At 43.2% G+C, this 16,753-nt stretch overlaps 2 protein-coding genes and 1 long non-coding RNA gene across 6 annotated transcripts in view; 2 read left to right on the top strand and 1 right to left on the bottom strand.

The window, feature by feature from the left end:
- The window catches only part of LOC137541607 (uncharacterized), a 38,156-nt gene extending 34,188 nt beyond the window's left edge, over positions 1-3,968 (top strand). Inside the window, exon 3 of the long non-coding RNA XR_011025229.1 lies at positions 3,753-3,968. This is a non-coding gene — a long non-coding RNA (uncharacterized lncRNA). The remainder of the gene's footprint in view (positions 1-3,752) is intronic.
- A 4,024-nt stretch (positions 3,969-7,992) lies between these two features.
- LOC137541862 (adenosylhomocysteinase A-like) lies at positions 7,993-15,870 on the bottom strand. 3 transcript variants are annotated; one of them, XM_068263406.1, is made up of 4 exons: positions 15,790-15,870; positions 11,280-11,397; positions 9,837-10,031; positions 7,993-8,466 (listed from the first exon to the last, which is right to left on the bottom strand). In XM_068263406.1, the coding sequence occupies exons 2-4, from the start codon at positions 11,382-11,384 to the stop codon at positions 8,335-8,337; spliced, it is 432 nt and encodes a 143-aa protein (XP_068119507.1). In that variant the 5' UTR covers positions 11,385-11,397; positions 15,790-15,870; the 3' UTR covers positions 7,993-8,334. The 3 variants fall into 3 exon arrangements, with proteins under 3 accessions (XP_068119507.1, XP_068119505.1, XP_068119506.1); XM_068263404.1 differs by lacking the exon at positions 15,790-15,870 and adding an exon at positions 15,668-15,714; XM_068263405.1 differs by lacking the exon at positions 15,790-15,870 and adding an exon at positions 15,243-15,396.
- Positions 15,762-16,753, top strand: part of NSF (N-ethylmaleimide sensitive factor, vesicle fusing ATPase) — a 180,676-nt gene continuing 179,684 nt past the window's right edge. For both annotated transcript variants that reach the window (XM_068263403.1, XM_068263402.1), the window contains exon 1: positions 15,762-15,891. In XM_068263403.1, coding sequence (XP_068119504.1) covers positions 15,880-15,891 — 12 coding nt within the window. In that variant the 5' untranslated portion in view covers positions 15,762-15,879. The remainder of the gene's footprint in view (positions 15,892-16,753) is intronic.

Below are 16,753 nucleotides of genomic sequence, written 5' to 3'. Positions count from 1 at the left end.
TACTGTGATTAGGTTCCCTGGTCCATTGGCTGAAAAACACATCCAAAACAATAGGTTCCCACCACGTTTGTCAGTGGGGATGGTGTTCTTTGGGTTGAAGGCTTCTCCTTTTTTTACTCCAAACGAAGGAAACATCACTGTGCCCAAACAATTCAAATTTTGTTTCATCTGACCATAATACAGAAAACCAGAAGTTTTCTTCTTTGTCCAGAAGAGCATTTGCAAAGGCCAAGTGAGCTTTTGTGTGCCTTATCTGGAGAAATGGCGTCCTCCTTGGTCTGCATCCAGGGAACCCAGCAGTGTGCAGTGTCTATTGGATTGTCTGTCTTGAGATACTGCTACCAGCAGACCCCAGATTCACCAGGATGGCCTTGATGGTAACCCCTGGATTCTTTTTCACCTCTCTCACTATCCTCCTGGCCAGCACAGGTGTCACTCTTGGTTTCCTACCACGTCCTCTGAAATTTTCCAAGGTGCAGTGCACTGTAGACACTGGAACTTGAAAACATTTAGAAATGGCCTTGTAGCCCTTTCCTGACTTTTAAGCAGCCACAATGCCCAGCCGCTGGTCCTCACTGAGCTCCTACGTCTTAAAGGGATACTGTAGGGGGGTCAGGGGAAAATGAGTTGAACTTACCCGGGGCTTCTAACGGTCCCCCGCAGACATCCTGTCTTGGCGCAGCCACTCACCGATGCTCCGGCCCCGCCTCCGGTTCACTTCTGGAATTTCAGACTTTAAAGTCTGAAAACCATTGCGCCTGCGTTGCCGTGTCCTCGTTCCCGCTGATGTCATCAAGAGCGCACAGCGCAGGCCCAGTATGGACATTCATCTGCAGATCAGACAATTATCTGCCGATCTGAAGATCCAACCTGGTGGATCTGATCTACAGATAATTGTCCGTTAAACAAGGTGTGTACGAGATCTGCAGATATCATAGACTTTGAATGCATTTTGCAGGAACGGATCTTTTGCAGTAACAGATCTTTTGCAGATACTGATCTGTTGCATGTGTACAGCATCTTTGTGTGCAGCATCTTGCAAAGATTTCTATCTGATGGGGAGTTCAGCTCCATAGAATAGACTGTGTAGGTATGGCTCTCATACTACATGAAAGGGGGTAAAATTGGTCTGTGATCTTTCATTTTTATCCGACGTGTGTACGCACCTTTAGGCTAGGAACACACTTAGCAGAATCTCATGCGTTTTTCCCATAGCATATAGTGAAAAACACATGCTATTTTGCTGTGTTCCCAGCTTTAGGCCCAGTGCACACCAAAACCGCTAGCAGATCCTCAGAACGCTAGAGGTTTTAGGAGCAGATTTCAGAGTGATTCTAGGCATGTTTAGAGAGGTTATCTTCTAAACATGCCTAGAGTTTTTTGGAGCGTTTTTGTGTAGCAGATTACAAATATTGTTACAGTAAAAGCTGTTACTGAACAGCTTCTGTAACAAAAATGCCGGAAAACCACTCTGAACTAGTGGTTTCCAGAGCGGTTTGAGCTTTTCCTATACTTTACATTGAGGCAGAAACGCTTCTGCAAACCGCAAACATGCAGCAGGAGGCACGTTTGCGGTTTGCTACAAACCTCAAACCGCTGGTGTGCACCATCCCATTGAAATACATTACCCAAGCGTTTTCACAGGCGGATGCCGTTGGCGGAACGCTGCTAAAACCGCTCGGTGTGCACTGGGCCTTAGTCGTGACTGTCCACAAACTAACTGCAAAGAGCTGCTGTTTTTCACCTGTTTTGATTAAAATCACTGTTCCCAATTATTCAGGGTAATTAGGATGCTTTAGAACAGCTTGGACTATTTGGAGTGGTATCAAACTGTGGATTTTTGTGGAGTATAAGCACTTGTGGTAAATGCCATGTTATGGGGCATGCCGGTCGTTTTGAATGAGACTTAATCACATCTGTTCGGTTGCTGCTGGACATGCTTGCTTAGCAATTGCCTTTCTATGCTGCTTCCCTTTATTGCCTAGCCCTCTGCAGGTGGACTGTAATTTGTGATCCATACGGGGTACCCCAAAGCCTGACCTGTGTGTATGGGGAGGTGTGTCAGTGTGGTTGGTAGTGAGCCTTGGTTATAATGACAACAGCGCTGTTGCACTTTTAGCTCCGTTGTCTGATGCATTACTGGTCTCGTTTTCATGTATAAGCAATAAAGATTTTTTTCAATTTTGCATACACCGGTGTGTCCTCAGGTGCCTTTGATGCATAATTATACCATTTATGTTCCTCTTTTTCCTGTTCCCCCTTCCCAGTCACACGTTTAGAGAGGTTATCTAAACATGCCTAGCGGTTTTTGGAGCGTTTTTGTGTAGCAGATTACAAATATTGTTACAGTAAAAGCTGTTACTGAACAGCTTCTGTAACAAAAACGCTCTGAACTAGTGGTTTCCAGAGCCTTAAGGTGCGTACACACATGCGACTATAGTCGTTTGTAACGATCGTTCCCCGATCTTTACCAACGACGATCGTTACAAAAAACGAACCACCGACTATTAAGGCAAACGACGAACGAGCCAAATCGCTACAAAAGAAAGTTCTGTCTCGGCGGATTTTAACCAACGACGATCGTTTGCAAAAGTAGTACATCGTTGGAAACGATCGTTCGTACTAGGCTTGACATGCGCATTTCACTATTTCTCCATGGAACTTCTCATTTTTATGCGCAGGCGCAATAGTTGCTTTCTGTGATGTAACGTTCGTTCTAACGATCAGATCGTTACACACCTTTTAAAACTACCTTTACTTAGGTCGTTCTTTCATCAACTAAAAGTTCGTTCGTCGTTCTTAACGAACGATCGTTGTCGCATGTGTGTACGTAGCATAAGTCATGACTGTCCACAAACTGTAAAGAGCTGCTGTTTTTCACCTGTTTTGATTAAAATCACTGTTCCCAATTATTCAGGGTAATTAGGATGCTTTAGAACAGCTTGGACTATTTGGAATGGTATCAAACTGTGGATTTTTCCACAGACTGTGACAGTTTGTGAAGGGTATGAATAATTTTGGACTTGACACTTATCGCTCAAATGTAATAATAATAATTTTCCAAAATAATGCCTCTTGTAATTAATTGTATTATCTTTTGGGAGACACCTATGTCAAAAAATTACTTGCTGGTTGAATAAAAGTAACTAAGTCAAAATTTGCCAGGGGTATGAATGATTATGGGTAACACATTAGGTATCAAAATATAGGAAACGCATAGTGACGTAGGACGTAACTCTGGGTGTGCGGGAAGAGGAAGCGACCTGCCGGTTGGAGTATGCAGTTTGTCTGCCAATTGGGGGCAGTTCAGCCGCTTGCCACGGCTATCCTGCTGTGACATTACTCTGTTTTGGCATGCGCAATCCTCATCCTTCCACCAGGAGTTAAGTATATTACTTTGATGTTCACATTAAAATGTAATACACTACATGGGCTTGTGGTTTCTTGTTTGCAATAATCCCTCACCTGATCATCTGCAGCCGTATGTATAGCGTATATTTAGAGCAAAGTGAGAGACTACTCTCTTTCTGTGTGGACATTGGGCCATTTTATTCATGTTGGAGAAGTGAATCTAAACCAGCCAAATATTACTGGATTGACTCTGTGGGCTATTATAAAAGCGCTGAGTTTTCTGTTTGTGGTGATCAAAATACCTGCTTACCAATTACTAATCAGGTGGCACTACACATCACAAATGTAACTCATACAATATTTCTACAACCCCACATTTATAACATCTTTCTGGTTCATAGGGAGCTGGTCACATGGTGGCAGGAGACAAGCCTGAAGCAACTCTCATCCTATTCCGTCATTTCATCATCAATGAGCCATTCTAAATCACCCCCACTCCATGGCACAGCCCAGCACATGGCTGTTACACCAGACTTTTCTGGATTCTGGGGGAAATGTTTTTATATGTGTTATTATCAATCATATTAGTTTGCTTTTTCTCGGCCATGGCAAGTCCATGAAAGGGGTTATTGTTTTTTAGAATGATTAGATCTGCATCAATAAAATTTTGCTGTTGGACAAACACAAATCTGTGCTGGTATTTTTCCCCAGATGTGAAGGTCATCATCGTGTTGCCTTCATACCATGTTTTTCATTGTTTGACATAATCTCAATGGACTTCCTGTCAATTGCTTAAAGGGAACCTGAAGAGAAACGGATATGGAGCCTGCCATTCTTCCTTTTAAACAATACGCAGTTCCCATTCATTAATCCAAGTCCCTTTGTGAATGACCGCAGCCATCAATGAGACAGCGCTACCATTCACAAAAACATTCACGCATCACTTCCTCTATGCATAGAAATACTACCCATAAGAAAGTAAGCGGTGAGTATATCTTGTGAACCAAATAAAAAAAAATATATATATTACAGCTACATTTTTTTTCAGTAAAGGACTTATTTAGAACTTTTTACATTTTAAATTAACCCTTGACCTCACACACTCTACTAGTTACACCCCCCCCCCCCCCCAAAAAAAAATGTTTAAAAAAAAAAAACCCCACACATGAATAGTTACCATAGGGACTGAACTTTTTTTTTAACAGTTATGTTAAGAGGGTAGATAACTATTACTTTTTAAATTATGGGTTTTTAATTAGGGATGGCCACAAAACTGAAAAAAAAATGCACCTTTATTTCCAAATAAAATATTGGTGCCATACATTGTACTAGGGAAAAAAAAATGTTTTAAACCTTGCAATAACCGGGACAAATGAAAGTCTAATTGGTGGCGAAAAAACACAAGCTATAGATTGTTTTGTTGTGATAAGTAGTAATAAAGTTATAGGCGAATTAATGGAAGGAGTGCTGACAGGTGAAAATTGCTCTGGATTTTTAAGGGCAAAAACCCTTGGAGGTGAAGTGGTTAAAGGACAACTGTAGTGAGAGGTGTGTGGAAGCTGCCATAATTTACTTTTAAGCAATACCAGTTGTCTGGCTGGTCTGCTGATCTTCTGCCTCTAAAGGCCCATACACACGTCGGGTTTGCGCGAACGACGGCTCGTTTGAACGTTCCGTCGTTCGCACGTTTCCGCATGAAATCCGGCGTGTGTACAGACTATCGTTCGGGAGATAAGACTGGTTACCAGCGATCCGCCCGGCGGATCGTTGGTAACCAGTCTTATCTCCCGAACGATAGTCTGTACACACGCCGGATTTCATGCGGGAACGTTCAAACGACCCGTCGTTCGCGCAAATCCGACGTGTTTATGGGCCTTAATACATTTAGCCACAGCAAGAAGTTTTAAATCAGGATGATACCATTTAGCCACAGATCAGGTGTTTGACATTCTCAGATCTGACAAGATAAGCTGCATGCTTGTTTTTGATGTCAATTAGATACCACTGCAGACAAATAGGCCAGCAGAACTGGTATTGTTGGAAATACATTTGGCAGCTTTCACATACCTCTCGCTACAGTTGTCCTTTAAGTCAAAACATCATGACAGGAATCAACTCACTACAGAAATGGCAGCCCCATTTTACTCACTTTGAACACAAAACCGTTAAATAAGGCTAGTGCTGACTAGCTCAGCATTGTCATATACCCACTATCCTCCACGGCACCTATCGGTAGGATAGCAGGGTGAGGCCTCCCTCTCCAAAGCACTGGCACAAGATTCTATTTTACAACCTACCAATAGACTAATCACTCCAGTCCCATTCTGAACTCTGCTCAACTCTCTCCTTGCTCAAAATGCTGCTTCTGTTCACTGGCTGCTAATTACCCACAGGATCCAAGGCAAACCAACCACAAACCCCTCTTCACATATAACCTTCTGCTAGAATCTTACATTTACTGTACCCATACAGGACTTTTCATGAGCTTCTTCCCTTTTCAACAACATTCATCAGTCTGTGGCAGCCAGGACTGGAGATGGTCAGGGGCACAAAAAAATGTTTTTGCTTGCATGACGCTTAGAACTGGACCAATCAACATTTATTTCCTGTAGATTTTGACTGGTCCAATGCCAAGCAGCATACAATATGTACAAAATTTAGAATACAGAACTAGAAATGTCAGCATCTCATTGGAGGACTCTAAACAGGACTGAACAGGTGCCATGGTCCTGACTGTGTGGGAGAAAGGCACTAGAGTGGCAAAGAGGAAGCCTCAACCACCAAAGCTACTGACAGGAGCAAAAGCCACAAACTAGTACTGAGGGAGACAGTTGTATCCTAAAGCATGGTACACCCCTTGATTTATTTATGGATTGGCCAATTTCGCCATTTCCATATACAGCAAAGTCCCCAGTAAACAGGACAAGCGGGGGATTGCCCAATACATGTGCTTGAGCAACTATCCAAAAAAAAGCACAAACCTTCCCCCAAAATACTCAAGTCTCCAGTCTTCCTACAGTATAGAAAGCAGCGGGTTACCCAAGATGCATTGGGTAACGTGACATGCTTGCTTCCATGCATAGATGCTGAAAAGCCGCAAGGAGCTGCAGGAAGGCTATATAAGACATCGCTGGTGGCTTGGTACTTTAAGGGCTTTCCCTCAGGCATACCGGTTAGTTCAGACTTCTGGTTAATAGGGAATTTACTGTAGTATGGGACCATTGCATTTTGAACACTACGTAAATATTGCATACGTGGCTATTATACTAAACAGAGGTGGTAAAAAATTGGCCAATCAAAACTGGACAAGTATACCAGACTTGAGGCTTATATAATGAATATGCTGCATCAGAAAATCAGTTGCTGGCCAGTGGTGTCGCTGAAACAACTAAAACCTCTAAGTCACAGAGGCGTTGAGCTAGTAATCAGACCTGCATGAGTTATATGCTCCGTTCTTTGCCTGAGGAAACAGGATATGCCGGCAAAATGCATTGCACCTTCTGGAGCATGTAAATAAATGTATAGTGTGTGTTTGGAGCAGGGAAGTCCACCTTGGCCTCCTTATTTTAAAAGGGAACTTCAGCCTAAACAAACATACTGTCATTAAGCTACTTTAGTTATGTTAATTAGAATAGAGAGGTAATATAATTTTTGACCCACCCTGTTTTAAAAGAACAGGCAAATGTTTGTGATTCATGGGGGCTGCCATCTTTGTCATGAGGCAGCCATCTTTTTGGTTGAAAGGAGGTGACAAGGAGCAGGAGACACAGTTCCAACTGTCCTGTGTCCTGATTACCCCTCCCAGCTGCACACGCTAGGCTTTAAATGTCAAATTCAAAATGTAGAAAAAAAAAAAAAAATTGCACCAAAACAGCAGAACGAGAGCAACATCAGAAATCCCATCATGCTTTGCACAGCATCAGGGGAAAAAAGCCCGGGCAGTTTTCTTCTGTGCAGCTAAAAATGAGGCTTGGATAAGAGAAACAAAGTTCTGATGCTGTGAAACTGTTGAAGAAACACCAGGCCTTTTCAGCGCTGCTGAGTCGAATTTTAGTCCGGAGGTTCACTTTAAGTGTTTTAGTCATCTGTTCGCTTGTACAATATTTGATTCCACCCTTAGTGGAGGGGATTTGGCCCCTTTCTTCCGATCTACAGAGAGCTACTTAACCCTGAGTGGGGGCAGATCTAATCTGCCCACCTGCATTTACAGTTGTTGCCTGGATGGTAATTCTGGTTTGTATTAGCACATACTTGCTTTACCATTTCCACATTGGCAGTACATACTAAACTATATTAGGCTCCCAGTGTCTCCACTTTCCCCTTCAATTTTGGTTGGCCAATTTTACCACTTCAAGTATGAAGGGCAACAGATTTTGAACACTGAACAGATTGTGTAAGTAAGCTTGCATACTACATGGGGGTATTAAAACTGGTCAGTGATTAGCCAATCAAAAAGGTGTACCAGTCTTCAATGGCAACACATCCAATGCAGCACAATGCACTGCTGCATGCATTTTCACCTCACAACCGATCAATTGCCATTACATTGAGAATGGCACAGGATCTGCACCAGATGGCCCCAAATCATTCTCCTCTACATGTGTTCTGAAGGCGATGCTAAGACAATAAACACACGCCACACTATGACAAACAGAGCATTTATACAACTCAAGTGCTTCAATGGAAAATCCACAAGGCTAAAACAGGAATCTGAAAAGTAAAATGAAATGCAATAGAACAGACGAGGGATCACAGTACACATAACCGTATTTTTTTCCCCCTTCAGACATCTGGGTACAAAATAGGCACAAAGGTACAGTCAGTCTTCATCCAAATAATGGTACATTTGCGATAAAGGGGGCTGCGGTGACCACTGGGGCTGTTGCAGTGACCGGGAGGCCAATGGCTTGGGACAGATAGTAAGCGCATGAATTGTGGAGGGGCGATTTCTCTGCAGGGTCATCTTTGGCTTGTAGATGGTGCTCAGTATCTGTAGTGGTCCGGTTTGAATGGTCCCTCCTTCTCCAGGCCGAGGTACTTGGCTTGCTTGTCTGAGAGCTTAGTCAGTTTCACCCCAAGCTTATCTAAGTGGGCAGCTGCCACGGCTTCATCAAGCTGCATGGAAAAGCAATAATTTAAGTAACCAGCAATACAACAGGTCTAAATTAATACATTGTTGAACATTTTCTTTACTAAAAACACTGGTCACAAGATTATCCTTGCAGGAGGCTGGAAGAGAAATTAAGCATACATTTCAGTAGCAAAGGGCATCTTGTCAGCAACTTCCTGTAGGCATAGTCATGTGACCCCCATCCATGGACAATGAAAGTAAAGGTGGCCACTAATGATCCAATCTTTTTCATCCAATTTTACCAAATCTATGTAGTAGAAGGGTAAATTGGGTGACTATATTGAATGGGTCATTTAGGCAGTTACCTTATTACATAGAAATGGTAAGATTGGAGGAAAAAGATTGGATCATTAATGGCCACCATCCGGCTTCTCATCTCCAAAAACAAAATTGCTATGCAACAAGGAGAGACTGCTGTTAAATTTAGATACACATCACAGTATGAATATTGTAAATAGTAAGATGCCAGACGGGTGCGTCAGTCTCTGCAGATGAAACATATAAGTTTGAGAACATTCTTGCAATGTATAGCTCTGAAGAACAGATTGGAATGATAACACACAAAACCTAGAATATCACTTTAACCACTTGAGGACCAGAGGGTTTATACCCCCCTAGTGACCAGGCCATTTTTTTTACAATTCTGCACTTCACAACTAACAGTTTACTGCTCGGTCATACAACATAGCACACAAATGAGGACCACCACACCCCTTGCTCCTCCCTTAAATTGGCCCTACATTACACATTATGGCAGGGATTAGATTGTGAGCCCGTCAGAGGGACAGTTAGTGACAAGCCTATCCTCTGTGCAGCGCTGCATTAGATGGCAACACTATACAAATACATTTTCTTAAATAACGATTGCAGCCTGCCAGCACTGACTAGCCACTGGCAGGCTGCTCACTGTGCCCCGCAGTGTTTACCGACGGGAGCTCCCATCTAATCGCGCTACTCCCGAGATCACGCCATATGGAGCGACCGAGGAATGAGAGAGCCACTCTACGGCCTCCATCCTGCGTTAGGCGATTGCAAAGTCCTGTTCACAGTGCTCAATTGCGTTGCAGAATAATTCTACATGTCAACTCACTGCCCATACAATCCTATTGGGCTGTTCACAGTAACGGGTCGTGTTAGTTTAACTTGATACATGCAGGTTTCGCATTAAAGTCTATGGCCAGTCTCCACCACACACACACACGCGCACGCACGCACGCACGCACGCACGCACACACACACACACACACACACACACACACACACAATGCAACTGACCACCGAACCTAGCTCAAGGCAGGGGTTGGCATCATGTTATTTTATTTCCATTATAATCTTTGGCTTCTCCAGGACTCACCTTCTTTGGCAGGAAGTACACTCCCATGGGATATTTGTCAGTGTTGGTCCATAGCTCAATCTGGGCCATCACCTGGTTGGTAAAGGAATTGCTCATGACGAAGCTAGGGTGCCCCATCGCACACCCCAAATTCACCAAGCGGCCCTCAGCGAGAAGTATAATGTGGCGGCCATTTTTCATAAGGTATCGATCCACCTGTTCAAAAAGGCATAAGCGTTTAGCATCAATACGTATCAGCAAAGCTATCCAACTGATTGTAGAATTACAGCATACATCAGCACCGGAGAACGACACCATCACTAGTGGAAACCGGGAATACAGATATCCTACATGCCTGTCAGTCACTGGAGCAACCACCACACTTCCCCCTCCCCCCCCAGGTCGCAGTACATAGAGCCCTGCAGCATGTAGGAAAGAGGGAGGGGAGGTGGGTGTTAGGTGGCCCTCAGTGGCTGGGGATCAACGCAGGTGTCAGCCAGAAGCTACCTGCTTTGTTTGCTTAGTAAACAGCCTTTTCGCCTGTTCTTTGAATAAGAATCACATTTTATTTGGCCAAATAAAGTTTGCACTTATAGGAATCAGACTTAAGACACAAACCATACGATACAATGACAAACAGCATAGAGATTATTCAGGGACTGTGTAGGCGTTAAAGTGGTAGCAAACAGAGTGAGAAGCATTCACTTTAAGGCCCCATTCACACTTACAAAACGCTAGCGCTTTTGCTCTGGCTTTTTTTTGGAGATTAACGCCACACTTGGGGCGATTTCACGGCTATTGCGATTAGTGCTTCTATAGCACTAAACACGATAGCCGAGAAATCGCCTGAAAATGGTGCAGGATACAAATTTTTTTTGAGCAATTTGCGTTAAAAATCGCCGGCGATTAACGCAAATCGCCCAAGTGAGAACAGGCCCATAGGTTATTATTGCACTGGCGCTTGAGCATTTTGCCGAAATCGCCGGCAAACCGCTCTAGTGTGAATAGGGCCCAAGTTCTGTAATGCTTTCAACCCTAGTTTAGCGTGGCTCTGCATTAAGCATAGCTACCACCTAAGGGCTGGTTCACACTGCAAGCGCTTTTCTAAGCGCTAGCAATTTCAAAGACTCTTGCTAATGTAAAGCTATGGGTGTGGTCTCATTTGATTTTGTAAAAATCCACCGTACCATTGCATTAGCAAGAGCATTTCAAGTCGCAAGTGGAAGTGCAAACTTGGTTGTACGGATTTACCAAATCTATGCAGTATATATGGCCAAGAGCCTTTTGGCTTCAGTAGATTTGCACAGGAGTCTGAATATTTAAACTGCCATTCTGCTTTGAAAGGTCAGCAATGGCTGCCTCCATAAAGCAACAATGGAAGAGAATAACTGGCAAGCATTGCTTGGTAAGGCATGAAGTACAGATGTAACATAAGCATGCGTTCTAGATTAGAGCATGGGTTACCTGTGGTTTGATGTTCACTTTCTTTACGGCGTTCTCATTCAACCATTTCACATCCAGTTCACAGTCAAAGTGGCCAATGTTGCAGACAATAGAATCGTCCTTCATGTGCTCAAAATGCCTGAAAGACACAGAAGACAAAGTTTAACCACTTCGCCTTCAGACCGTTTTACCAACCAATTCCAGTATGAAAAAAAAAAAAAAAGTTACCGAGAGGGGGGAGGAGGGGGGGGGGGGGCGGGGAGAAACACACCCCACACTGTCTGGCCATTTCTACCGTTTGTGACAGGAACATAATCTATGTTCATTTTGTGATCAATTCTGGTGAGGATATTTGGATCTGAAATAATTCTATGGTGTGTATTTTTCACTATGAACTGAGAAAATAAAAGTATTTTTAAACAGTAAGAAAAGAAAAAAAAATATAAACATTGGCTCAGGGAACACTTCTTCCCTTTTCACCAATTAGTGCTGCAGCAGACAGCGCTGGAGGTGTGCACAGGCGCAAGCCCAATCGTGCACAGCACTGCTTCTGCTACAAGACTTAGATATAAGTCCTCATAGCCTAAATGAAGTCAGAGGATATAGATATACTGTGGTGGTAGATAGTGGTTAAAGAGGGAAAATTCAATTTGAAAGAGCTCCATATTTACATTTGTAAGTGTACTACACAAGCCATTTGAAATTACAGAATATAGATAATGTTCAAAAAGGGCTACTCACAAAAGGTGGGTTGCAACAGGGGCAACCAACCACACGAAGCAGGTGGAGATCTTGATCCCGACTCCACTCGGGGTGTTACAATGGGACTGAATACGGTCGCTCTCGACAAAAAGTACTGGTTCTCACAATAGTGTCTACCATGTGAAACCAGGTGGGGGTCCCCTTCAACCTCTGTGGTATGGGAGTTTTATCACAACCTGTGTGCCGCTTTATCAAATATAATCAAACGGTGTAGTGGTTAGCTCTCTCGCCTTGCAGCGCTGGGTCCCTGGTTCGAATCCCAGCCAGGGCACTATCTGCAAAGAGTTTGTATGTTCTCTCCGTGTCTGTGTGGGTTTCCTCTGGGCACTCCGGTTTCCTCCCACATTCCAAAAACATACGGATAAGTTAATTGGCTCACCCTAAAAAATTGGCCCTAGACTACAGTACTTACACTACATAATATAGACATATGGCAATGGTAGGGATTAGATTGTGAGCTCCTTTGAGGGACAGTTAGTGACAAGATAGATATATAGATAGATAGATAGATATACACACACTGTACAGCGCTGCGTAATATGTCGGTGCTATATAAATACTAAATAATAATAAAATAATAATATAACATTGTATTCTTTATATTTCATGAATTTGTTTTTTTTGTTTTTTGTTTTTTTTTAGGTCAAAGTCTCAAAGTTATTGTTGAAATGGATTTATAATCAGTTCTTGCATAATCAGTTCTAACAACTTGCCTACTGTGTAATGCGAAAATACTTTGAACTTTTCTCACACTGAAGGATTAAAGTCTAGCTGAAATATTCTGCAAAGCAAGTGAATTAGCTCATAACCTAGCAAAAAGTGAAAGTGAACAGCAGATTCCATTGCAGAAATGATTTTCTGATGTAATTTGCAACACACCTGTAGGTTAATCAGCAGGGTTAGCTTTGTTTAACTCTATAAAGGCAGAAGCTACAGGACAGACTGTTCTATGCATTGCCCTGCTATGCTATACTGCTTCTAGGCCAGGAGTGTCAAATACAAAGTGGGCCGAAATTGTACACTGGGACCGAGTCGCGGGCCGATCTGACTGTATACTTGCCACCACCCTCATAAAGTTCTCAGGTGCGTAAGTGCCACCCCTCCATCCCCTATACCAGTGTTGGCTAACCTTTCAGAGGCAGAGTGCCCAAACTGCGACCTAACATCAACTTATTTATCACTGAGTGACAATTGGGGGGGGGTTGGGCCCAAAAATGGGCATGGTCATGACATTGTATGGGCGGATCTAATGTAATGATGTAACAGCAAGGCATAAGAAAGCAGCGTTTCCACCATGTTGTGGTAAAACGAGGATTCGCATCATGGGTGTGCAGAAACTGTGTGAGGCTATTTAGTAGTATACCGTAACCTCAGAGCATCAAATATAGCCAGCTATGACCATTAAATAATAAATGCAGCAACAGTTACCCCAGACACCAGAAAATAAACGCAATGTGGGCAACATTTCAGCAGAAAATAAATGCAGTGGGCCACATTTCACCTGAAAAAAATAAAATAAAAAATAATAAAGGAGGAATATACTCACCTGACAGAAGTCTTCTGTCCCGGCCGGCCTCTGGCGCGCAGCTCCTCCGAGATCTTCCTCCTGCAGTCTCCAGCGCTGACAGGCAGAGCTACGGGAAGATGGCGCCCGAAGCCCTGTACTGGAGACACAAATAGTCTCCAGTACAGGGCTTCGGACGCCATCTTCCCGTAGCCCTGCTCTGCCTCCCGGGAGACTGCGGGCTGGAGCGGGGCTGCGGGCTATGAACTGGCACGGTGTCTAGAAGACGCTGCAGCCAGTTCATAGCGCAGCAGCGTTGGGGTGCCAGCAGATTCGGCTACATGTGCCGGGTCTGGCACGTATGCCATAGGTTCGCCAACGCTGCCCTATACAGTTCCCTGGTGTCTGGCGCTTTCCCCTACCTCTCCATAAGGCTTCTCTAGTGTTCTAGAGCTTCACCTCCAATATAGCTTCCCTGGTGGTCTAGAGGGGGCCAAACAATGCAAAGTGGGGAAACCACTTGGGGGCCAAATTTAATAAAAAAAAATGTAATGGCTCGGAGGGCCAGATTTGGACATGCATGTTCTAGATACTGGTATATATGTATGCATTATTTTCGGTGGTCGGAGGAAAATGTTAGCAGATATTTTAGCAATTAGCATCTTAATCATATCCTTATGTCATTTTTGTATATTATCACAAGAATACATTGTATTTAGTGACAAGTCTGTCCACATGTTCTATTTATTTCAAACTGGGGTATGCTGAAACAAATATGCAAGCTTAGTGGTTTATAATCCATGTTACAGTATTAACGCTAAAACACAAGTTGCACTTCCTACAGGTTAGTAATGCTATATAATGTATAGGAGCTGACAACTTTACCCCTATTGGCAAGGCAGTAGGACACCATATTCCTTTGCAACAGCTGTACACAGGTGGCGATGTCACACGCCATGGGACTGTCCTGTTTAGCAGGTCGCAGAATGTGCACAAGTGCCGACACAGAGAGAGAGAGAGAGAGAGAGAGAGAGCGAGAGAGAGAGAGTGTGTGTATGTATATATATATATATATATATATATATATATATATATATATATATATATATATATATATATATATATATATATATATATATATATATTAATATATATTAGAGATAGATCTCAATACTCAGAACCCTTTAAAGGGAACCAGAGACTAAGCACCCTCATGTATTTTACCATATATATCAGTGGGAACATTAGAGAACACACCTGCCCTGCTCTCTGTTTCATTATTACCTGTTCAGATTGCTTCTCATCAGCCCTGATAAAATCCCCGACTGAGCACTCAGTCTGGCTTTGCTGAGGAATCTTTATAGCAGAGTCTGTCTTCTGTGTTGTCTTTTCAAGGCCAAGCCTAACCCCTTGCGGCTCTGCTCAGGAATCATAGCTGAGTCATAGCAAAGCCAGACTAAATGCTCAGTCAGGAATTTTATCTAGACTGATAAGAAGCAATCAGAACAGTAAATAATGCAACAGAGCAGGGTAGGTGTTTTCTCTAATGTTCCCACTGATATATGGTAAAATACATGAGGATGCTTTGTCTCTGGTTCACTTTAAAGGGAACTCCAGGGACAATTGGTATTAGGTTTGCAAGATATATACATGGAATTTAGCAAGTAACCAAATACAATGATAAAAAAGGTTTGGTTTCTGCATTTAGCATTTATTACTTTGCATATCAGGAAGTGCAAGAATCTCATTAGGGCAGCACGGTGGCGTAGTGGTTAGCACTCTCGCCTTGCAGCGCTGGGTCCCTGGTTTGAATCCCAGCCAGGGCACTAACTGCAAAGAGTTTGTATGTTCTCTCCGTGTCTGCGTGGGTTTCCTCCGGGCACTCCGGTTTCCTCCTGCATTCCAAAAACATACAGATAAGTTAATTGGCTTCCCCTAAAAAATTGGCCCTAGACTACAGTACTTACACTACATAATATAGACATATGGTAATGGTAGGGATTAGATTGTGAGCTCCTTTGAGGGACAGTTAGTGACAAGACAATATATATATATATATACACTGTACAGCGCTGCGTAATATGTCGGCGCTATATAAATACTAAAAATAATAATAATACAAGACAAGTCTAGGATACTAAACCCTTCTTGCCAGGCTTCACAATGGCGCAACATGCACCTATTTCACTTTTCCGGGTTGCGCAGCCAGTGACGCAACTCGCTTTTGTTGCAGTGGGTCACGTGAGGAAGCGAAGCCACGCCTACCAGTAGACAGAGGAGCTACGCGTCCCATTTGCTGAGCTGTAGCAGCTCGTTTAGCCGCCGGTGGAGCTGAGTGAGGGGACAGCAGCAGGCATGGCGGGCCGGGTAAGTGACAGCGTCATCTTCCTTCTTCCTGTACGTTGTCCCTGGCAACACAGCCCACCAGGCAATGCCAGTCATGTCTGCTAGTCATTCACTCCTCTATGGGGAAGATAGGTGTGTATTGGAGCAGAGGCTCAGTGTCACTGGCTCTGTCACTGCAAGCCCAGCAGTTGTGTGACAATAGCTGATGACAAGTGCAACCAGCTCACACAGCAGCCAGATTACTATAGCTGCATATCTGAGTCCTTTCTGCTTTCCCCACTTGCATAAAGATGCTGTGTACCACTCTTGGAGTGCTTAGAGGGTGCATAAGCAGACATATTATTTTAGAAATGTATACAAATGCAAAGCCGTGACTAGAGATGTTACATCTAGTTTATCTACATCTCTTTTTTTTTATTGTATTTTTTCTTTCCCTGGAATTGAAATGAGCAGGAGGGACTGGACCAGTATTTTGCACAAGGTTATTGACATTTCCAAGCCATTGATTGGTTAAGCTGTCAGTGGATCATTATCTTCTGAACCTGTTTACCCCTGTGCAAAGTTTTGATTTGGCCCTGCTAATTTCAGTTCCTGCTAATTCAGAAAAACAAGTAGTATTGCTTTTGTACACAAATCCGCATACAAATGTGGTGTTTTGACATTGATTACCAGTAAATGTGATTGACTGATCACCAAGGTGATGGGAATTGGTTGGAGGGATTATATAGGAGGTGCTTGTGGCAGTGTGTTCTGTCTAGGTTCCTTGCTGATGTGCCTGTGTGTTATGCATTAGCATTTAGGTGAAGTCATGTGACGGACTGTTGTGTCATCACTAGCTCTCTACATAGCCAGGTCACTATGGAATAGCAGGAATGGAAATATT

Source organism: Hyperolius riggenbachi, chromosome 12, assembly GCF_040937935.1.
Source record: "Hyperolius riggenbachi isolate aHypRig1 chromosome 12, aHypRig1.pri, whole genome shotgun sequence".
NCBI lineage: Eukaryota > Metazoa > Chordata > Amphibia > Anura > Hyperoliidae > Hyperolius > Hyperolius riggenbachi.
The sequence above is the reverse complement of the archived record's forward strand: the minus strand, read 5'-3'. Positions and strand labels throughout refer to the sequence as shown.

What these genes read in the sequence shown, in the direction of transcription:
- LOC137541862 (XM_068263404.1), bottom strand. Translation starts at nt 15,699, where the DNA reads ATGTTGCGCCATTGTGAAGCCTGGCAAGAAGG. An exon ending in AAGTGAACATCAAACCACAG is followed by an intron (nt 10,032 to 11,279) that starts GTAACCCATGCT and finishes CTTTTTGAACAG; the next exon opens with GTGGATCGATACCTTATGAA. An exon ending in TGTACTTCCTGCCAAAGAAG is followed by an intron (nt 8,467 to 9,836) that starts GTGAGTCCTGGA and finishes TTTTCCATGCAG; the next exon opens with CTTGATGAAGCCGTGGCAGC.